Source organism: Macaca thibetana, chromosome 7 (genome assembly GCF_024542745.1).
Source record: "Macaca thibetana thibetana isolate TM-01 chromosome 7, ASM2454274v1, whole genome shotgun sequence".
In the NCBI taxonomy this organism is placed as follows: Eukaryota; Metazoa; Chordata; class Mammalia; order Primates; family Cercopithecidae; genus Macaca; species Macaca thibetana.
Genome location: NC_065584.1, coordinates 5,748,313 through 5,771,116, shown reverse-complemented (window position 1 = coordinate 5,771,116; position 22,804 = coordinate 5,748,313). Strand labels below are relative to the sequence as shown.

Below are 22,804 nucleotides of genomic sequence, written 5' to 3'. Positions count from 1 at the left end.
CCAACTTTTTCCATATAACCCTAAGCTGAACTTCAGTGAAACCCAGAGAAGACCAAGAGAAATAATACTTTAAAAATCTTTTTGAAATTCATATGTAATGATTATGGAGCAAATGGAATCCTTTGCTTTTAATTGCCGCGTCTTGGCTCACTCTTCCCAGCGCCTCCCCATGGTCTTTCCCAGGGGCATGGGAAAGAGGTGCTGCAGGGCGGATCCATCCCCGCAGCCACTGCAGCCGCAGCGCAGCCCTGAGCTTTGGGGTTGTTAGCAAGCAGCTGTCCTGAGCTTGCTGCCCTTGGGGCATGAGAGAGTGGTGGGTTCTTCCTTAAGTGGCTCCCTCCTCTAGCCCCCATTCCCGTCCTACATCACAAGCTGCAAGGTCGGTAGACCCCAGGTACCTCCTTTGTGACCTCCACCGCTCTAGACCAAGGGTTCCAATCGGAATACTTGACTGTGGGGCCAGATGTTTTGTCGCGGGGCTGCCCAGTGGCCCTGTACTTTGTAGGACATTCACCAGCGTCCCGGGCCTTACCCCTCAATGCCAGTGGCCCACGGCCCCCACCAAGTGTGACGACCAAAATGCCTCCAGACATTGCCTAACATCTCCTGGAGGATCAAATCGCCCCCTGTTGAGCCACTGCACTATGGAGTATGTACATTTGCTTACAAACCATGCCTGGCACATATACATCTCAGCATTGTATTTCCTTTAGAACAGCAGTGAGTGCTTACACAGAAGGGGGATCACTCCTTTATACTCTTCAAAATGATCGAGCACCCCAAAGAGCTTTTATTTAGTGGGTTATGTATATATACTGATATTTTTCCTTAGAAATTAAAGCTGAAAGTTTTTAAATAGTTCAGCTAATAATAACAATAACACCCATCACATGTCGGCATAAAAAACATTTATGTGGAAAGAATTTTTTTTTTAATTTGCTGAGAAAAGTGGCATGGCTCTGTTTTTGCAAATCTCTTTAACATCTGGCTCTGTCGAAGGTAGCTGTCTGCCCCTGCACGCAAGCTGTTCTGATTTTGTATGTGTAGCCTGTGAAAAACTCCCCATAATGACACTTTAAAGGGCAAATCACGTCTTCATGTTATCATAAAAGCAGTTTTGACCTTGTGGACCCCTGAAAGGGTCAAGGGACACCCTCCGGTCCCCAGACCACACTTTGAGAACCACTGTTTTAGAATACTCTTCCCCCATCCTCTGCTGGCCATCTGACTCCTTTCATCGTTTTTTTTGTGTGTGTGGTTTTTTTTTTTTTTTTTTTTTTTTTTTTGGAGATGGAGTCTCGCTGTGTCACCCAGGCTGGAGTGCAGTGGCGCAATCTTGGCTCACTGCAAGTTCTGCCTCCCAGGTTCATGCCATTCTCCTGCCTCAGCCTCCCAAGTAGCTGGGACTACAGGCGCCTGCCACCACACCCAGCTCATTTTTTTGTATTTTTAGTAGAGATGGGGTTTCACCATGTTAGCCAGGATGGTCTGGATCGCCTGACCTCGTGATCTGCCCTCCTCAGCCTCCCAAAGTGCTGGGATTATAGGCATGAGCCACCGTGCCCGGCCCCTTTCATCTTTGTAGCTCCAACTTAAGCTCATCTATCCAGAAACGTCAGTGAAGCTGTTTCTCACCATCTTGGACTGTGCGTTTTCCATCTTTTAAATGCTTATAGCAATTACTTACTAGACCAGTGGCTGGCTGTGCATAGTTCTCTGCCACGTATACTGTGTTAGATGACCTTTGTTCCCCTGTGACTTGCCTTCCTAGCTAGATTCAGTCCTCGAAGGCATCAGTTGAGTTTGATTCTTCTTTGATCTTGCCGTATATATTAGGACCTAGAGTCAAGAAGTATTGAGTTGGTGGGTTCTGAAAGTACTGAAAAGGAGACCTTCAAATCAGTTAGGTTGCTGATTTTTCTGATACTGTAAATTAGCAACAACAATAAAACAACTTGTTTATTAAGAGGCTTATATATCACTTTTTTGATCCAATAAGGGAATTTTAATGTAGAATTTTTATTCAGTGTAATTCATTTTAAATAAATAACATTATTCTAAAGCAGAAGATTATGGTATTTAGGTCTTTTTCTAATGTCTTGTGAAAAATTTAAAAACTAGAGTATTTTGGTTTTTTCTTAGTTTTCTTTTACATACTTAGTGGAAAAAAGTGTAGTCTCATAAGATCATGGTTAAAAGGTCAGTGGTAAAAAGTATAACCTCATAAGATCTTATTTTAATTAAAGCATTTCAAAATAGGATTTCCATTTAAATACAGCTACGCATCGCTTAATGAGGGGGGTACATTCGGAGGGCTCCGCTGTTAGGCGATGTTGTCATTTTGTAAACATGATGGCATGTGCTTAACACAAACAGGTGGTACAGTCTGCTACACACCTAGGGCCTAGGGAATAGCCTGTCACTCCAGGCTACACACCTGTGCAGCATGTCATTGTACTGAACCCTGTAGGCACCTGTAACACAATGGCAAGCATTTGTGTATCTAAACATAGAAAAGATACCATAAAAATATGGTGTTATAATCGAAGGCACCAGCATCATTTGTGCAGTCTGTTGTTAAATGTTGGTATGTGGCAGTGACTGTAAAGGTTTCCCTGTGATCTTTTGTGCTTTGTATATCTTAATTTAAATTTATTTTGGGAATGTTTCTCAGAGCATAGTTACATATCTATTTAATGTGTTTTATAAGATAGGTTTTGTTTTGAGCACGTCTTGTTCTGTGCGAGCACTGTGTTGAGGATTGAGGAGATAAAAAAGAATAAGGAAGTATTGACCTGTTAGGAACGGAAGTATTGGCCGTTCCCATCATTTTTGAAGTGTAGCACCTGTTGCTTCTGGACATCCAGTATACTTAGGAGTAACTTGGCCCCCATTCAGTTAGATCTTGTTGTCCTTGAGTGGATGGGACAAGATGGAAGCCATTTCATGTAAAGAGCCACCTGGAGTTTTGGGTGAGAAAATCAGATGCTTTAAAGCATCTAAGCAGACACAGGCTCACCACTAAATTATGGAGCTCCAGAAAGCCAGTGGATCCTAGGGTGTGTATTATGGTTAAGGCCAGTAGATAAGATCAGCATTCCTCTCCCTCTTTCAGTAAAAGCTTCGCTACAGTATATGCAATTCTAGAAAGAGCTCATCAAGCAAATGATATGAAATCTGAAGTTTTCCAGTTCAAGAAAGATGCTCAAAGTTGCTACATTAAAGCAACAGCAGGGTGAACAGCAGCTTATGGCCCTGCCATGTGATGGTGGAAGGGTTTCCACCTGCATCCTTAGCGGAGCTGAGTGAGTCCGTCTGCCACCAACATGAAATGCGGTGATGTTTTCCTAAATCACAGGAAGATTCATCTGGAATATTTCCATTTGAAGACAGGTCTCCAGTGTTTCCTAAAACACTGGGTACCTGCCGAAGGGCAGGGCACAGCGGTGTCTGGTTTAGCACAACGTCCTATCTAAGCACCTCGCACGTTCCTATCAGTGTGTTGTGTTAAGCAGAGACTCTCCAGTGCTCCTGCAGTGAAACAAGTGCTGCTTCCCAAACCCAGACAACATTGTCATCTTCATGTTCTCCACCTGGGGGAGTGAGAGAACAAGCCTGGAAATTAAGCTCTCCAGAAGGGGAAAAAATTGCTTTATTAAGGACATTTGGCTTTTTCTTCATCTTGTGTGTGTGTGTGTGTGTGTGTGTGTGTGTTTGAGATGGAGTCTCACACTGTCACCCAGACTGGAGTGCAGTGGCGCGATCTTGGCTCACCACAACCTCCGCCTCCCGGATTCAAGCTGTTCTCCTGCCCCAGCCTCTCAAGTAGCTGGGATTACAGGTGCGTGCCACCACACTGTCTGGTATATGTTTTTTTAATATAAGATTGAGCGGCCGGGCGCGGTGGCTCATGCCTATAATCCCAGCAATTTGGGAGGCCCAGGCGGGTGGGTCACGAGGTCAGGAGTTCAAGACCAGCCTGGCCATGATGGTGAAACCCCATCTCCTCTAAAACTACAAAAATTAGCTGGGCGCAGTGGCAGGCACCTGTAATCCCAGCTACTCGGGAGGCTGAGGCATGAGAATCGCTTGAACCTGGGAGGCAGAGGTTGCAGTGAGCTGAGATCGCACCACTATACTCCAGCCTGGGTGACAGAGTGAGACTCCACCTCAACAGCAACAACAACAAAAATGGCCCTCAAGAGATTAATTTCAGATGCCCTGCAGCCTGCAGTTGTTAGCTCTGACCAAGGGCTGGCATTGCCCAGTAGTAAAATCAAAGTACTAAGGGGCTCTGAAGGGGTTAGACCTGCCCTGGCCAAGATGTTCATTGTTTGCTGCATATGGCTATTTTAAATTTAAATTTAAATTAATGAAAGTTAAAATTATGTAAATAATTCAGTCCCTCAGTTGCACAGGCCACATTTCAGATGCTCAGTAGCCACATGTGGCCAGCAGCTACTCTGTGGACCAGCAGATGTGGAACATTTGCAGCTTCACAGAAAGTTCTGCTGGACAGAGCTACTTCAGACCCTAACAGTATTTTCCAAAATAATTCTTATGTGAGTGTATTTAATTTAGTTTAACGTATTTTGTTAGCTATCACTCTTCATATGAAATATCAAATTTAAGGTGAAATTTAAAGGAAGAGAAGGCATATATTGGCAAAAGAGAAGAGCGAGAAGAAGAGGGAGTGTGTGGTGAGATGGGAGGGAGGCCCTGTCTGCTGTTTGGTCTGTGGTTGGCCTACACCTGATACCCATATGAGAAAGACTGCATTGCCCGTAAGAGTGGGACCTGGACAGACCCAAGAGCGGTTAAGACCTTTTGTCCTCCTAGTCTTTTATAGACATTTTCTCTTATTTATTTATTTATTTGGGGGCCAAAACACACATGGTTAAAAAATACAGTAATACAGCTGGGTGCAGTGGCTCACGCCTGTAATCCTAGCACTTTGGGAGGCCGAGTCGGGCGGATCACCTAAGGTCAGGAGTTCAAGACCAGCCTGGCCAACATGGTGAAACCCCATCTCTACTAAAAATTTTTTTAAAAAAATAAAAAATAAAATTAGCCAAGCGCGGTGGCATGTGCCTGCTGTCCCAGCTATTCAGCAGGCTGAGGCAGGAGAATCCCTTGAACCCGGGAGGCAGAGGTTGCAATGAGCCAAGATTGCACCACTGCACTCCAGCCTGGGTGACAGAGTGCAACTCCGTCTCAAAAAATAAATAGATAAATAAATAAATAATATGGAAATCAAGGTTCTCCCTTCATCTTCCTCCCGTTCTCAGACCTGCTTCACAGAGCACAGCCGCTTTGACTGTCCTGCTGATTAGGAATGGGGCCACTGGGCCGGGCGCGGTGGCTCAAGCCTGTAATCCCAGCACTTTGGGAGGCCGAGGCGGGCGGATCACAAGGTCAGGAGATCGAGACCACAGTGAAACCCCGTCTCTACTAAAAATACAAAAAAAATTAGCCGGGCGCGGTGGCGGGCGCCTGTAGTCCCAGCTACTCAGGAGGCTGAGGCAGGAGAATGGCGGGAACCCGGGAGGCGGAGCTTGCAGTGAGCCGAGATCGCGCCACTGCACTCCAGCCTGGGCAACAGCATGAGACTCCATCTCAAAAAAAAAAAAAAAAAAAAAAAAAAAAAAAAGGAATGGGGCCACTGTCCAGATCAGGGAAGCTGTGCAGTGTGGCAGAGGCTGGGCTCTGGAGTCAGGTCCCCCTTCTGTCCCCTGGAGGGATCATACCCTCTCTCTGTATCATGTTCCTGTTTATCTTGGCTGTTTTCTCTGACATTGCGGCTTCCCTCCAGGGGATTCCTTCATTCTCAGTCAGCCAGCGGGTTCATTCTGAGATCCGGCATGTGCTGAGCACCATGGAGAGTGCAGAGTTCCTGCACTCCTGGACTGTGCCTCCAGTGAGGGCACAAAAGCAGAGTGCGGTGCTGCAGGTGTTTTCCGCAGGGCACTAGTGACATTGGGCGTGAGAGCGTCTCACCTTTGCAGAGCAGTGGCCCTGGGGATCTCAACACCATGGTGACAACCAAAACCCCTCACATGGCTCCACACACTGCTGGTGGACAGGACCCTCTGGCAGCCCCTCTGCTGGAGATTGGGAGGCTGCTTCAAGGGGTCAGGGATGGTCTAACCAAGCAGATGACATGAAAAGTGAAATGTAAATGTCAAGAAGGAGGCCACAGTGCAAAGATCTAGGGCAAGATATTCACTCAGCCAGAGGCAGCAGGTAGTGCACAGGCCCCATGGAGGAAGTGAGTGTGTCGTGTCCACTGCCAGGTGTTCAGTTGGCTAAGGAGAAGTGAGGGTAGGCAGAGCGGGAGGGATGGAGGTAGGGAGCCGGGCACAGACAAGGTGGGGTAGGGTCTTATAAACAGCCTGCCTATGTAGGGTTTTGGGATTTTGGCGAGGAGGGGGAGTTGTTTTGGGGTTTTGTTTTTAGAGACAGGGTCTCACTCTGTTGCCCAGGCTGGAGTGCCGTAGTGCAGTCATAGCTCACTGCAGCCTTGGACTACTGGGCTCGAGCAATCCTCCCGCCTCGGCCTCCCAAGTGGCTGAGACTACAGGTGTGTACCACCATGCCCAGCTGATTTTTGTATTTTTTTTTTTTGTAGAGAAGAGATCTCACTGTGTCTCCCAGGCTAGTCTGAAACTCCTGGCCTCAAGCGATCCTCCTACCTCGGCCTTCCAAAGTGCAGGGATTACAGGCATGAACCACTGAGTCTAGTTGGGCTTTGAGTTTTTATTCTGAGGGAAGCCACTAGGGTGTTTTGAGTAGGGAAGTAAGAGGATCTTCCTATTTGCTGTGTGGGAACAAGGGGCAAGAGCTGAACAAGGAGACCAACTGGAAGACTCTGCTTCTCAGATGAAGGGTTTCTTTGTTCACACAGGCAAGGATGAGGCACTGGCACAGCTGGCCGCGGGCGGGCTTGTCAGCTGACCACTTGCTTTAGAGGCCTTGGCTGAGAGCTGGCTCTTGTGACTTTTGGCCCCTAGAGACTAAACTGCAGAGAATTTGCTTTGAGGTGCCGGCTCCTGCATTAGCAGCCTTAGTTTTTCCTCGACAGACTGGTTTCTTTGGAGAATCCCTTTTTCTTGTCACAACCACTCAGTTTACTGATGTTCTGCAGAGGAGGTGTGTGGGGATAAGGTGGCTATGGACAGATCAGTATTCAGACCTAACATCAATCTCCTTTTCAGCTGCATAGCTCACTCCCATCCTCTGCTATACCCAGTCTCCGAGTGCGTGGCCTCAGGGGGATTCTGTAGGGACAGAGCACCTGCTTTCTCCCTGCAGCCCCACCCTGCTTTGTGGTTGCCAGATGGAAGTTGCATCTGTTGACTATTCCTATGCTGAGATGCACCAGTGACTGCCTCCGCAGATCTTTTTATTACTGGAGGTCGTAACTTGCCTCTTCCTTCACTGTCGCTTGTAAGGCAGGCTCAGGAGGTTTGCTGATTGTGAGTGCATCATCGGACTTGATCAGGGAAATCTGTCCTGTTTTCCATTATTTCTTCCTCTCATCCAGAAACTGTTGTCCTGGCACAAGAATCAGGAAACCTTCTTCTGTAAAGGGCCATATAGTAAATATTCAAGGCTTTAGGGGGGCACGTGGTCTCTACTGCAACTACTTAACTCTTGCTGTTGCAGCAAGAGAGAAGTCGTAGACAGTAGGTGGATAAATAGACATGACTGTATGCCAATAAAACTTTATTTACAAAAATAACCAGGAGGCCAGATGTGGCTCATGGGCTGTGGCTTCCCCAGCCCCAGCCTACTGGAATCCAAATCAGGTTCAGCACTTGGAGAAGCTGCTGCTATGGGTCCCTGGGCCCGTATCTGAAACCAGTACTAGTTATGGTCTGTGCAAGAGGTATCTTTTGTGTTTAACTCTATTCACCATCTAAGAGATACTGAGAGATCAGTGATTTGGCCCTGCCCACCTGAACAATAAATATCTTATATCTAGTTGTGAATTTTTAGAATTGCAGTGTTTAAATGAAGAGAAAGAACGGCTTGTTTCATTTGGTAATCCCTTACATGATAAAACATCTAGGAGAGAGGCTTTGTCACAAATCCAGTTGCCCATTTTGCTGTTTCCATGAAATATTTCAAAGTAGAGAGACTAATAGACATCCATGTATCTGCTGCACAGATTGCCTTTTTACTCCAAATATATTGGGGTGCTGTTGCCTGGCTGCATGGAAGGTTGTGCGCTGTGAGGGCACCTGGACACTTGGACTTGCTGTGTCTCTGTTAGAAACTAATGGGGCGTTGTCCCTGAGCGTGAGGGACGCCTCTGGTGTCTTGTTTCCTCTACCTGAGGAAGTGCGGCCATGCTTGTTGGGAAGACTTGGGAGAGGGCCACGTACCACTGAGGCAGGCAACGCCCTTTGCCTTTGTCCCTCTCTGGGCCTGGCAGCGGGGCTGGGCTCAGGGCCAGCAGCTCATCTACCCTGGCTGGGAACCTGAACTCCTGCATAATTTCAAGGCCCATCTGGGCAGCACCTTGCCTTGCCATGTGGACTGGCCACCTCATCTTCCCTCCTCTCCAGACACTCCCACCACATCCTTCCCCCCAGCCACAGACTCCAGAATCCCAGATCCTCACGGCAATAGACACCTTCTCCTCCAGGGACCCCGTGTCTCTTCAGTGGAGAGGCTCTGGGAAGGGGAGGGAACAACTTCCTCTTTATTCCCGTAGCTTCCATTTGAGTGGCTAACAAGTGTTTCAAATAGCATTTCAGACTGTGCCCCCCCATCCACTCCACCCCTGCCTTCCTCCTAGAAAATGCAGCTGCTGCTCGGGTGCAGCCACCGTTCAGACAGGTGGGGGCCGCAGTGTTCTCTTGGAACCCTCCGAGACCACCGACTTTCAGTGGCTTCTACTGACGGGAAAGGCTGACTATTTTGATTTGGGTTTGACAGATAAGCTGAGTTCGAAAAATAATTTCCCATCATTAAGCCAGACATCAAGAGGCTAAAGTAAATTCTAGGTCATCTCTCCCCTCACTGAGTGGGTAGAATAAAATAAAACTCCCCATAACCAGCATTCCAGAAGAGGGCAAACGGGGAAGAATCAAGTCCTTTTTTTCAGATGTTGCCCAAGCCGGATCGCTAAACAGTATCATACTTCTTTATAGCGATTTCTTACCGCTTTAAGATAGATATCCAGTTTTTATTTCAGGAGTAAGCACTTAAACTGAGGAAGCACACCTGTTGTTTCTCACTTCGCGTTCAGCCAACACTAATGCCTTCTCTGTGCCGAGAACAGCTGATCCTCCCAAAGCGTGTGTGTCTCCCTGGCTTCGTGGGGCCCTTGCTGTTGTCACCATAAGCCCAGAAGACTCAAGGATGCTGAGGGTAGTGCAGCCCTCTCCACCACCTATTCCAGAAAGCCCCCCTCACCCCAAAAGGAAACCCCATTCACACTAGCAGTCACTCCTCACTCCCCTTCCCCCAGCCTCTGGCAACCACCAGTCTGCTCTCTATGAATTTGCCGATTCTGAATAGTTCATAGAAACGGAATCATGCAATATTTGTCCTTCTGTGTCTGGCTTCTTTTACTTCGCAGAATGCTTTCAGGGTCCATCCGTGTTGTAGCAAGTGTCATACCTCATTCCCTTTTTTTTTTTTTTTTTTTGAGATGGAGTCTCGCTCTGTTGCCAGGCTGGAGTACAATGGCATGATCTCGGCTCACTGCAACCTCCGCCTCCCAGGTTCAAGCGATTCTCCCGCCTCAGCCTCCTGAGTAGCTGGGACTACAGGTGCACACCACCACGCCCAGCTAATTTTTGTATTTTTAGTAGAGAGGGGGTTTCACCATGTTGACCAGGATGGTCTCGATCTCCTGACCTCATGACCAGCCTGCCTTGGCCTCCCAAACGCTCATTTCTTTTTATAGCTAATATTCTATTGTTTGGATATAGCACATTTCGTTTCATCAGTTGAGGAAATTTGAGTTGTTTCTACCTTTTGGCTATTGTGAATAATGCTGCTGTGAACATTGTGTACAGATTTTTGTTTGAACACTTTGTTTTCAGTTCTTTTGGGTATATACGTAGGAGTGAGATTGCTGGGTCATATGGATGGTCGTTTTTGTGTGTGTGTTTGAGATAGTCTCGCTCTGTTGCCCAGGCTGGAGTGCAGTGGCGCTATCTCAGCTCACTGCAACCTCTGACTTCTGGGATCAAGCGATTCTCCTGCCTCAGCCTCCCAAGTAGCTGGGATTACAGGCAAACACCACCATGCCCGGCTAATTTTTGTATTCTTAGTAGAGATGGGGTTTCACCATGTTGGCCAGGCTGGTCTCGAACTTCTGGCCTCAGGTGATCTTCCCGTCTCGGCCTCCCAAAGTGTTGGGATTACAAGCATGAGCCACCGTACCTGGCTTTGGATGGTAATTTTAAGTTTAACTTGCTGAAGAACCACCAAACTGTTTTCCATATCAGCTGCCCCATTTTACATTCTCACCACGATAGACAGGGGTTCCAATTGTTGTTCCACGTCCTTTATGACACTTGTCTTTTTGTTGAGACAGGGTCTCATTCTGTCACCTAGACTGGAGTGCGATGGTACAATGATAGCTCACTGCAGCCTTGAATTCCTGGGCTCAAGCTATCCTCTCGCCTCAGCTTCCTGAGTAGCTGGGACTACAGGTGCATGCCACCACAACTGGCTATTTTTTTCTTTTTAATGGAGAAAAGGGGTCTCACTATATTGCCCAGGCTAGTCTTGAACTTACGGGCTCAAGCAGTCCTCCCAAAGTGCTGGGGTTAGAGGCGTGAGCCTGGCCATGCTAACATGTTATTTTTCAATTTGAAAAAGAATAGGTATCCCAGCGGGTGTGAAGTCATTGTAATTTTCATTTACATTTCCCTGACATCTAAAGGTGGTGGGCGTCTTTTCATGTGCTTGTTTGGCCATTTGTATATCTTTTTTGGTGAAATGTCTGTTCAAGTCCTTTGCCTATTTTTTAATCGGGTTTTCGTTTTGTTATTGAGTTGTTAGAGTTCTTTTCATATTCTGGATACTAGACCCTTATGTAATTTGCAAATATGCTCTCCCATTCTGTGGGTTGTCTTTTCACTTTCTTAATAGTGTTCTCTGCACAAAAATGTTTAATTTTTATGAAGTCTGGTTCATCTGTTTTCTTTTTAGTTGCTCACGCCTTTGGTGTCATAGCTAAGGAACCATTGTCAAATCCAGGGTCATGAAGCTTTACCTTTGTATTCTTCTAAGAGTTGTGTGGTTTCAGCTCTTCTGTTTAGGTTTGTGATCCATGTTGAATTAGATTTTTTCCTGTGGTGTGAGGGGGGATCCAACTTCATTCTTGTCCATGTGGCTCTCCATTTGTCCCAGCATCATTTGTTAAAGAGACTGTTCTTTCCCCAGTGAATGGGCTTGGCTCTCAATTGTATTCCATCAGTCTGTATGTCTGTCCTTATGCCAGTATCATACTACCTTGAGCCAAATGCACTTTTAAAAGATCTGAGGCTGGGTGCAGTGGCTCACCACACCTGTAATCCTAGCACTTTGGGAGGCCACAGTGGGAAGATTGAGCTCAGGAGTTCAAGACCAGCCTGGACAACGTAGTGAGACCTTGTCTCTACAAAAAACACAAAAATTAGCCAGACATGGTGGCGAGTGCCTGTAGACTAAGCTACTCAGGAGGCTGAAGGAGGAGAATCACTTGAGCCCAGCAGGTTGAAGCTGCAGTGAGCCATGGTTGTGCCACTGTACTCCAGCCTGAGTGACAGACAGACCCTGTCTCAAAAAAAAAAAAATTAAAAATAAATAAAATGTCTGAAAAGACATACAAAACTAGGTTTTGTCTGGGAGGACAAGTAGTTTGGTATTGCTGGAACATCAAGTGTGCATGGAAGTGGTTGTGTGAAGGCTGGAATTAAGGACCTGAGAGACGGTGACTGTGTGAAGGAGATGCAGCAAGCTCTGGAGCCTCCTGAGTGTTGCCAGATAACGGGGACATGAGATGTGTCCATGCTCTCAACAAGCTCAGAATCTCTTTGTAGAAGCAGACATGGGATTCCAAGCCTGACGTAAGTGTAAGGGAACCCTCCTAAGAACACTGAGGAGATGGTGGGGCCTGACTGCATGTGTGAGGAGTGGGGAACACGTTAAAGAGAATGGCGTTTGAGCTAGAGCTGAAGGCTGAGTAGATCAAAAGCTTTGTGTGGGGGTGAGGGTTTGGAAACGGGAAGAGGGCATTTCATGCTGGAGAAACAGGCATTGAAACAGGGCAGGGTCAGAAGACATTTGAGAATCTGAGAGTGGCCCAGCATTCCTGAAATAAAGGAGAGACTCATTTCTTCCATACATTGAGAGATGAGTCCTGGAAAAATAAGTGTAGGGGAGACAGCAGCCGAGCTCAACCCCATGCTTTGGGGTTTGAACTTTCTCCTGCAGGCAGTGGGGAGCCGCTGGCATCTCGTGAGCAGGGCAGTGGTCTGATGGACCTTTAGAAAAGTCAGTCCGGTAACCATATGAAAATATGATCGGAGGCAGCTGTGGTCACCACTGTATCACCAACACTGAAAATATGATTGGGAGAAAGATGAGGGAAGGTGTTCTGATTGTCTGGTCTACAGGAGCTGGGGTTAATGCAGGGCGGAATAACGTGTTCATTTGGACTATTTTCACATACACAGTAGTCGGGGGAATCATATAGGGAAGCCCCAGGTCCCTGTTGCCCAGCCTTGGCCGTCATCCACATGCAACCCGGCTTGCTTGTCTTATCCAGGCCTCCTCCTCCACGGGCACGGCCCTCTTCCCACACTACATTATTTTGAAGCAAATCTCAGTCATCATATTTTATTTGTAAGTCCCACCTGTGGTGTCCTTCAGCAAGGACTCTAAGAACCAGAACGTGATTGTCACACCTAAGAATATTAACTGCAATTGCTTAGTCTCAGGAGTAAGCATTAAATCTCCCCTCCCCTCCTCCCTTTTTCAGTTGGTTGGTTTGAGTCCTGAATTGAATTGAGTCCTGAGATCCAAATCAGGCACATACATTACACTAGGTTGTGATATGTGCTGGTTCCTCCTCTCCTTCTTCTCCCTGAAATTTAATTGTTAAATCAGGTTGTTCCCATACATTTGAGGGATATGATAGTCAACCAAGGGTGATTTTGCCCCCCAAGGGACATTTGGCAATGTTTGGAGACGTTCTTAGTTGTCACCGCTTGGTGGGGGGGGCTGCTTGCATGTAAGGGTCAGAGCCCACAGCGGAGGCTCACCTGGGCTGAAGTGTGGTGGCGCGACTGCCGGGTGCTGCGGGGAGGACAGCTCCTGCCATTCCCCCACGTTCCCTGCGTGCAGATCGCATCCCTGTTGGTTCACACACTCCCCTCTCTCTTGTATTTTCCTAAGAACTGGTGGTTAGACCTCAGGGCTTGATCAGATTCAGGCTGGACTTTCCGGCATTAAAAATACTTCTTAAGTGGCATATCACTTAGTCCTTAGCACATAAGTGGTGGCAGTTTGTTCCGTTTGATAAAATTGCAGAGAGGGAGGATTTTGAGAGGCACTGGAGCATGGACTTGCGCGGGTGTGGGGGGTAAGGGGGAGTTGGGGCCCAGCATTTGGCTCAACCCCAGACCCAGAGTTCAGGGACTGAGGCTCGGGCTTGGCCGCAGCACTGACTGGGTGATTTCAGGCGCTCACCCCACAGCCTGAGCCCTGCTTTCCTCTCTGTAAGCTAAGGATGCACCAGCTCGGCCTGAACCATGGAAAAACGCGGGGCAGCCGCTCCCCAGCCTTCCTCCCTAGCTGTCTCCCTCAAGCTGCAGGTGCCTTGCATTGCCGCCACCGGAGGAGTCTGTAGTTTTAGTTTTACGGGACATCCGAGGAGCAGGGAGGGAGCCGGGTGTCGGGGCTGCGGCAGGGTCCCCTCCGGGCTGTCCACGAACCAGCGGTGTTGGTGGTGTCTGACACCCAGGAGGAGGGCTTGTTTACAGCCACCGTGTTTCCCGGGACCCTGGCTTCTGTCCTCTGCCCAGGGACCCCTTCAGACCTTCCCCACCCTCCCAAGCCTCAACCCGCCCTGCGTCTCCCGGTGGCACAGCGACCTTGGCGGCTTTGGCCCCTGAGCCGCTAGACTGCCGGGCGCTAGACTGCCGGGCGCACCCGTGTGGGCTCCCGCCAGGCCCTCCTGCCGCCCCCAGCCTCCCCGCCCCTGTCCTAGCTAGCCTGCGCCTTCCTGGGCGCCTGACGCACCCCTCTGCCCCAACCACGTTTTCTCGAGTGTCGTCTGTCGCGGCCTTCCAAGGAGACCCTCAGCTCCCCCCGGCCGCCTCCAGAGCCTCCGGCATGGGCCCCAGGACGCGGTCCTGCCTCGCCCCGGAGCCCGAAGGAGGGGAGCCGGCCCCCCGGGGAAGAAGCGGAGGATGCGGATCTGGCCTCCTGCGCTGCGCCTCCAACCCTCTGCTTGGCCACGCGCGAACCGCGCTCTCCGGTTTCCTTTCCGTCCCGTCTCGGGGGCTTCGTCCTCTCGCCGTGGCCGTGGCCAGGCGTCCCGGAGCGACACCCAGGATCCCGCCCCAGCACCCGCTCCCTCTCGCACCCTCGTCTGCGCCCACCCGCCCTGGGCAGCTGCTCCCAAGGGAGCCCCTCGCCCTCCCTCTCTCCTTCCCTCCTTCCCTCCATTCTTCTCTCCCTGTGTTCCTCCTTCCCTCTCTCTCTCCTTCCCTCCCTCCCTCTCTCCCACTTCTTTCTTTCTCCCTCTTGCCACTCCCTCTCTCCCCACCCTTTCTTACCCCCCGTTTCTCTCCCCCTACCCCTCCCTCTCTCTCCTCTCTTTCTCCCCATCCCTCTCCCTCTCTCCCCCCTTCTCCCCCTCCCCCTCACCCCCTTTCTCTTTCTCCCCCCCCCCCTCTCCCCTCTCTTTCTCCCCCTCCCACTCCCTCTCTTTCCCCTTTCTCTCCCTTTCTCCCTCCCCTCTCTCTCTCCTCTCTCTGTTTCTCCCCCCCTTCCCCTCCCTCTTTCTCCCCCTTCCCCCCCTCCCCGTCTTTCTCCCCCTTCACCTCCTCTCTCCCCCCCCTCTCTTTCTCCCCCCCCACTTTCTGCTTTTTCTTTCTCCACCTTCCTCTCTCTCCCCTCTCTCTCTTTCTCCCCCTTCCCCTCCCTCTCTCCTCCCTCTTTCTCCCCCTCCCCCCGCTTCCCCTCCCTCTCTCTTTTTCCTCCTCCCCCTTCTCTCCCCCTCCCCCTCTTTCTCCCCTCTCTCTCTCTCTCCCCCTTTCTCTCCCCCCTCCCCTCCCTCTCTCCCCCTGTCTTTCTCCCCCCCCTCTCCCCTCCCCCTTTCCCCCTGTCTCTTTTCTCCCCCTCCCCCTCCCTCTCTCTTCTCTCTTTCTCCCCCTCCCCCTTTCCTCTCTATCCCCTCTTTTTCCCCCTCCCCCTTCCTCTCTCCTCCTCTCTTTCTGCCCCTCCCCCTCCCTTTCTCCCCCGTCCCCCCCCTCTCTCCCCCTTTTTCTCTCTTTGTCCCCTCCCTCTCTCCCCCCTCCTTTCTCCCCCTCCTCCTCCCTCTCTCCCCCCCTCTCTCTTTCTCTCCCTCCCCCCTCCCTTTCTTCCCCTCTCTCTCCCTCTCCCCCCTCCCCCTCTTTCTCCCCCCTCTCTCTCTCCCCCTTCTCTCCCCCCTCCCCTCCCTCTCTCCCCCTGTCTTTCTCCCCCTCTCCCCTCCCCCTTTCCCCCTGTCTCTTTTCTCCCCCTCCCCCTCCCTCTCTCTTCTCTCTTTCTCCCCCTCCCCCTTTCCTCTCTATCCCCTCTTTTTCCCCCCTCCCCCTTCCTCTCTCCTCCTCTCTTTCTGCCCCTCCCCCTCCCTTTCTCCCCCGTCCCCCTCCCTCTCTCCCCCTTTTTCTCTCTTTGTCCCCTCCCTCTCTCCCCCCTCCTTTCTCCCCCTCCCCCTCCCTCTCTCTCCCCCCCCCTCTCTCTCCTTCTTCCCCTCTTTGAGCCCAAGTTCTTGGTGGCATCTGCTTTGGGCAGCTCTGCAGCTCGTTCCTCAGGGAGGTCACCTCACCTTCCCAGGGACAGACAGTGTCTCATGCAGACAGAGCCTGCCCTCCTGAGCTGATGTCCCATCAGGGAAGAAGATGTCCCCTCAGAGTTGGTGGGAGCATCAGGTCACAGTGTTGTGGGGCAGGCAGCGGGTGGCTGGTCTGGGCAGGGCCAGCAGAGTGGCTCCTCTCTCTGGCCTTGGCCCTGAGAAGAGAGAGGAGTGGGGCGTGGTGGCCAAAGGGCCAAGGGCCCCTTCGGAACTGTGCCCGAGGGCTGACTTCTTATTGTCTCAGGGGCAGAAGCCTATCCTCAGTGTGTCCCCATGGCAGTCAGGACCCATGGGCTCGCCTCCCAGCCCCCAGGCCGGGCCACCTTCCATGCGGCTGACCTTCCAGCTGGGGTCAGAAGCCACAGGGGAGCCCTGTCATTGGCCTCTACCCAAGGTCCTCGCTGTGAGTGCTGGGCTGGCACTATAGTGAAATGAAAAGGAGATGGAGAGGGTTATCTACTGGAGCACGCACGTATGTGACTGAACATCTAAAGCCGGGACAGCTCCTAGGAGCATCTCCTCCAGACTGTGGAATCAATGCCAGGGGCGCCCAGGGAAAGCGGAGCAGAAACTGTCTAACTGGGGGATCTGTGGAGGAGCTGGTTATGGAGGGGCTTTTAGGGAAGAAAGACCCAGGCTTTCATGATAAAAGATTGACAGATGTCAAGCTCAGAGCCCAAGAAAGTACCTTTTGTGAAAAAAGCCACAGACTGAGGGAGAGAAGGGAAGGGAACCGAGGCCCCTGCCTCCCAGGTCAGAGTCTGCCTGCTGTTCCGGCAGTCTGTCACATCAGACAGCGCTTTGCAGGCATTCCTAAGCACCTTAGTAGAAAGTAAAGCAGCACTTACTGCCTATGAAAATTTCATTCAAGGATGAGAACAAATTAATGTTTGGGGCTGCAGTTGGTGTGTCTGCTCTCCTTGACCCTAAACTGGATGGGTTTGTGTCTCCAGGATGGAGTCTATATTAGTTCATTTTCACTATAAAAAACTGCTTGAGATTGGGTAATTTATAAACAAAAGATGTGTAATTGACTAACAGTTTCACATGGCTGGGGAGGCCTCAGGAAACTTACCATCATGGCAGAAGGCGAAGGCGAAGCAAGGCACTTCTTACACGGTGGCAGGAGAGAGAGAGAAAGGGAAGGGGGAGCTGCCAAACACTTTTAAGCCATCAGATCTCGTGAGAACTCACTATCACAAGATCAACATGGGGGAAACTGCCCCCACGATCCAGTCACCTCCCACCAGGTCCCTCCCTCGACTCGTGAGGATTACCATTTGAGATGAGATTTGGGTGGGGACACAGAAGCAAACTGTCTCGGAGCGGGACAGCCTTTTTAAAGAGCACACAGGCAGACACAGACTCCTTTTCTTTGGGCAGACAAGAAGGGTGGGCAACAAGCACATTGTGTAAATCATCTTGATGGTCGACACAGCAGCTGTTGGCTGTCACTGCTGGACAGTGGTGGCAGCAAACAGCTGTGGGCCAGGTCACTGCTTGCTACCCAGAGAGCCCTTCAACTGGGGGGCCCAGAGGATAGCTGAGCTCCACAGACCCCCTTGGTGAGCTCCTTTGGCCTGTGTGGATGACAGGGGACCCCTGGTTCCTCTGCTTCGTGCATCCTCAGACTCTCTCCGCCTCTACTGAGTAGTTCAGATGGCAGCGTTGCAGGTTGGCCACAGGGGTGTTGACCAGCCCTGGAGCTATGGTGCAGCCTGGGAATGAGCGCACACACCAGGAGCCTGGGACAATGGCAGCAGAACCGCTCCAGCAGAGCCTTTTCCTGGGGCTCAAGGGAAAGCACTCAGAGACCTGCTCTCCATGTGTTCAAGGCTGAGTGGTGACCCAGCAGGGAGCATCTAGCATTTTGTGAGATACTCAGCTGTATTCATCTCCTCGCACCACTGTACAAGTTACACATGCAGCAGCTCCAAAGAGCATAAACTTACTATGTTACAGTTCTGGTATGCAGGTCTGAAATGAGGCCAAAATGAAGGTGTCAGCAGGGTGGTGATGGCTCTGGAGGTTCTAGAGGAGAATCTGTTTCCAGCCTTTCCCAGTTTCTAGAGGCCGCCTGCCTGCCTTGGCTCGTGGCCACTTCCCTGCATCTTCCAACCCAGCCATGTAGCATCTTCGGATCTCTCTCTGACCCCTGCTTTTGTCATCCCATTGCCTTCTCTTGTCTCCCTCCTGCCTCCCTCTTGTAAGGACCTGTGTGATTCCCTTGGGCCCACTTGGATGATCCAGGATCATCTTCCCATCTCAAGATTTTTAACTGAATCCCATCTGCAGAGTCCCTGTCGCCAAGCAAGGTCCCATATTCACCGGTTCCAGGAATTAGGATGTGGACATGTTTAAGGGTCATTATTTAGTCTGCCACATCAACCTATGTGGTAAATATTTAGCAATCAAAAGTTTGAAGGAAGATATGAGAAATTAGGTGTATCTTTGAATCTCTCAGTCTAGCATTGCTGAAGGTGGGACATAAGCCCCATACTCCAGCCACTGTAAGGAATGATGTCTCCCATGGAGTGCAGGGGAATGCCCCAGAGTCAGACTCATGTATATGCTTTTCTATATTTTAATAGTGCTAAAAAATACAACCATTGTACATATTCATTTGTTTTTGTTTTTGTTTTGGAAGCAAATTTCCGTCAGGAAAAACAGCCTTGTTGCTGTCCCGTCTACAGTATCTGCTAAAATAAAAGTACCAGTCTCTCAGCCCATAGTGAAGAAAGACAAACGGCAAAATTCTTCAAGGTTTAGCGCAAGCAATAATAGAGAACTTCAAAAACTACCATCCTTAAAAGGTAATTTTTATTTGTCTTTTAAAAGTTAAATTGTGGCTATTGGAGTGAAGGAGCAATGTTTTGATAGTGTGCTAACTTATTCCTTTGCTGTGTTTGTATTTTGCAGGGTCGTCTTTTCTGTATTGAGGTGTTTTTTGTTTTGTTTTGTTTTTTTTAGGTTGCATGTCATTAACTTGTTTACTCAATTAACATTTTAAGTTCCAGAGCTATTTAAGATAAAAGTTTAACAACACAATATAGGCATAATACACTAAGAAAACAGGAAAAGCTGAACATTTTTTTATTTATAGTATTAAGCTAGCCAGTTTTTCTTTTAAATTACTTCTCATTTGTTTGTCTTAGAACTGTAGCAATTCTGAAAGGAATTACTCCGAGTAGAATAATTGTAAAAATTATCGTTGAAGTTCTCTACGTTTCTAAAGTAAGGACTGTAGCTATAGTACATTATGGACTTGCTTTGTTATGAGTCATTAGGGATTACCTCAAGCGTTCCTTATATGAAATTAGGAAAAAGTGCTCTTTACTTTGAATTTCCCCCCAAATGACACAGCCATCCCTTTCCATCTCAGGTTGTTTAATCCCTAAAAGTCTTCCTTTAGATTTTGAGATTGAGGTGCTTAAAACCTTACCAAGGAAAACAGAGTAAGGACCTTAAAGTCAAATGTGAACCTCTTAAAGCCTTTATAATTACTAAAATATAAGACAGATATACTAAATAAAATATCATTTTTCATACCTTAAATTTATAATAATGGATCTTTTTAAATTAATTTCCACTGAATATTAATTCAGCAACCAGTCCAGTGACTCTCGCTTATAATCCCATTACTTTGGGAGGCTGAGGCAGAAGGACCACTTGAGCCCAGGAGTTCGAGACCAGCCTAGGCAACATAGGGAGACTCTGTCTCTACAAAAAAATAAAATTTGCTGGGCATGGTGGCACACACCTGTGGTCCCGGCTACTCGGGAGGCTGAGGTGGCAGGATTGCTTGAGCCTGGGAGGCCAAGGCTACAGTGAGCCATGATCATGCCACTGCACTTCAACCTGGATGACAGAGTGAGATCCTGTCTCAGAAAAAAAAAAAGTAAATATGAACTCAGTGAGAGCAGCAGTCTGTCATGTTTATAGCTGTATTCCCAGGCCTTCCACACTGTGAAGCAGATAGCAGATTTGCCAGGTGGAAGGAGGGAGGGAGGACGGGAGGCTGGGTGGATGGTGGATTTATGGGTTGATGAATTTTCTTGCGCCCCACTTGCTAGAAATTCAGGTTCTCAGCCGGGCACAGTGGCTCACGCCTGTAATCCCAGCACTTTGGGAGGCCGAAGAGGGCAGATCACGAGGTCAGGAGATCTAGACCATCCTGACTAACACGGTGAAACCCCGTCTTTACTAAAAATACAAAAACAAAATTAGCTGCGCGTGGTGGCGGGTGCCTATAGTCCCAGCTACTTGGGAGGCTGAGGCGGGAGAATGGCGTGAACCCGGGAGGCGGAGCTTGCAGTGAGCCGAGACTGTACCACTGCACTCCAGCCTGGGTGACAGCGAGACTCCGTCTCAAACAAACAAACAAAAAAAGAAATTCAGGTTCTCGCTTGCATTTTCTAGAGCTTGTATTGTATTTGGCTTATAATTGGTTTACCTTTGTGGTAGATAATATGCATGCTAAGTCATTTTTTATTTGTCTTCCCAAATAGAATATACGTTTCTCATGCTGTTCATTCATTCAGCAAATATGTATTGAGCGCCTGTGTAAGCTATTCTAGGTACTAGGGGTACAGAATTAAACAAAAGCAAGCCCCTATTCTCCTGGAGTGAGCAACCCATTGGTGAGACAGCAAGGAAAGGGATAGGTACCGACTCCTCCTTCCAGTACCCTCCGGAGGCCGAGAGTCAGAGGGAGGGAAAAGGCTTTGTATAACCATTGTTGGGCCTTCGTATCCCAAGCCCTGTCCCTAATGCCCGTCACAGCTGGGGCTTGGATCTGCCATGATACAGAAGGTTGGCCATGTGCTGCACCTTTCCATGCATGCCCTGCCTCAGCCAGTGCATGCTGGGTGTGTACTGCTGCTGAGTTTGGTCAAATGCCATATGATTTTTCTCCTTAAGATGTTAAGATTATAATTGCTGTGTTGATAGATTTTTCTGGTTTTGAACCAGCTTTGCATTTGTCACTTTTGTCATCGTATATTATTCCATGCACGGGGCACAGCCCATGCAAGTACCGGTGTATGCCGGCCTCCAGCATACTTCCTTTACCTCTTCTGAGGAGTCTCTGCACAAGCCTCTTTCTACATCTGTTCTACATCTGTTTTCTATTCTCTATCTCCATTTCCTTCGTTTTTTATTATACCTAGTAAGAATGGCATGCAATGTACTTCCACTGACACTTACATTTTCACTGTTCCCGAAAAGAGTAAATTCTCCATAGTAAATCCACGTATCCAGGAGAATTTCACATGGATCAAGCCAGTTCCCCTCACTGGTCTTGTTTGATAATTATTTCTTGGCTGTTCTAAAACATTAATGTTTCTGTATATATACTAAAATAATTTCATATAGTTCAGAAAAATAATTGATTGGAATTAAAGTTATATATTAATTTGGTGAAAATTGATATCTTTTTTCCATCTAGGAGGATGGTATATATCCCCCATTTTTCTGGGTCTTGTTTTCTGACTTATAAAATTTTATGGTTTTCTTGTGAATCTTTAACTTTCCAGTAAATTTATTTCTAAATACTCTATAGCTTTTGCTTGTTACTCTTGTGACTGGGTTATATTTTTTCCCATTTCCACTTCTGATTGGTTTTTGCTAATCTCATCTAGAGCTATTGGTTTTTAAATATTTTGCCATCACCTTACCACATTTTCATATTAGTCTTAATGTTTCCACCACAGTCTGCATATATAGTCCTGTTGTTTGCAATGGATTCTTTTATCTCTCTTCCACTATTTATGCCAACATACACCAGTTATTTTAATTTTATTCTGCCACTAAGAAGGACCAACACAACCTAGAACAGAGGTGATAGCAGGCATTCCTGTTTTCTCCTGTTTCAGTAAATGGCTTCGGCATTTCCTAATTTGATGGGAAAGTGGCTCTTGGTTTCTGGTAAGCGGTCTTTGCAAGGCTGCCGGTGCTCCAGAGTCCACACTCACAGGACTCTTCCTGGACCCATGCAGGCAGGTTGGCACCATGCCAGTGCATGCTGGGTGGGTACCGCTGCTGAATTTGGTCAAATGCCACATGATTTTTCTCTTTAAGATGTTACTATTATAATTGCTGTGTTGACAGCTTTTTCTGGTTTTGAAATATCTTTGCATTTTGTCAATTTTGTCACAGTGTGTTTTCATAGTGTTTGGAACTAATTTTCTTTAGAGTATTTGCTTCCATATTTACTACATGGAGCTGGTCTATGGTTTACTTCTTTTTCATAAACCTGTATTTTGTCCCATCTAAGATTCGTTGTCACCAGCACTTGGTGATGGTTCCTGGGGTGCCCTGCAGAAGCTTTTCCCGCAGCTCCCTCACACTGCCACCTGATGACAGGGATGATGAGATGGACCCAGATTTCAGAAACAACACAATGTGGAACGTGTCCATGAAATAGGGTTGAAAGGTTGACTTGGAACTCAGTAGGCCTGTTGCTTTTCTCTATGAAACGTCTGTAGCTTCTTTCCATAGTGGGTTCATTTAGAAAGGAGGGTCTGTTAACCAGTACATGGTCACTGTTTAACGGCCCTTTTAATCTCTTCCCCATCTGTGGTGGTTATGTCTCCTTGTAAGTTCATTTATTCTTTTGACTGTTCTGTTTGTGTTCAATATTATTCATCTGCACTTTTATCTTTAATTATCCTGTGTCTTTTATTTTAACCTCTTCGTCATTTATTGAGTAGAGAGTTCACTTATTTTTAGTTT

At 48.4% G+C, this 22,804-nt stretch overlaps 1 protein-coding gene across 8 annotated transcripts in view; it reads left to right on the top strand.

Moving 5' to 3' along the window:
* PPP2R5C (protein phosphatase 2 regulatory subunit B'gamma) overlaps positions 1-22,804 on the top strand; it is a 167,621-nt gene that overhangs the window by 5,883 nt on the left and 138,934 nt on the right. For 6 of the 8 annotated variants that reach the window (XM_050796721.1, XM_050796719.1, XM_050796722.1 and 3 more), the window contains exon 3: positions 18,720-18,885. The exons of 1 other annotated variant lie outside the window; for it this stretch is intronic. In XM_050796721.1, coding sequence (XP_050652678.1) covers positions 18,720-18,885 — 166 coding nt within the window. Of the gene's footprint in view, positions 1-18,719; positions 18,886-22,804 lie in introns of those variants that run through there. One more of the 8 variants, XM_050796728.1, reaches the window with a different exon arrangement.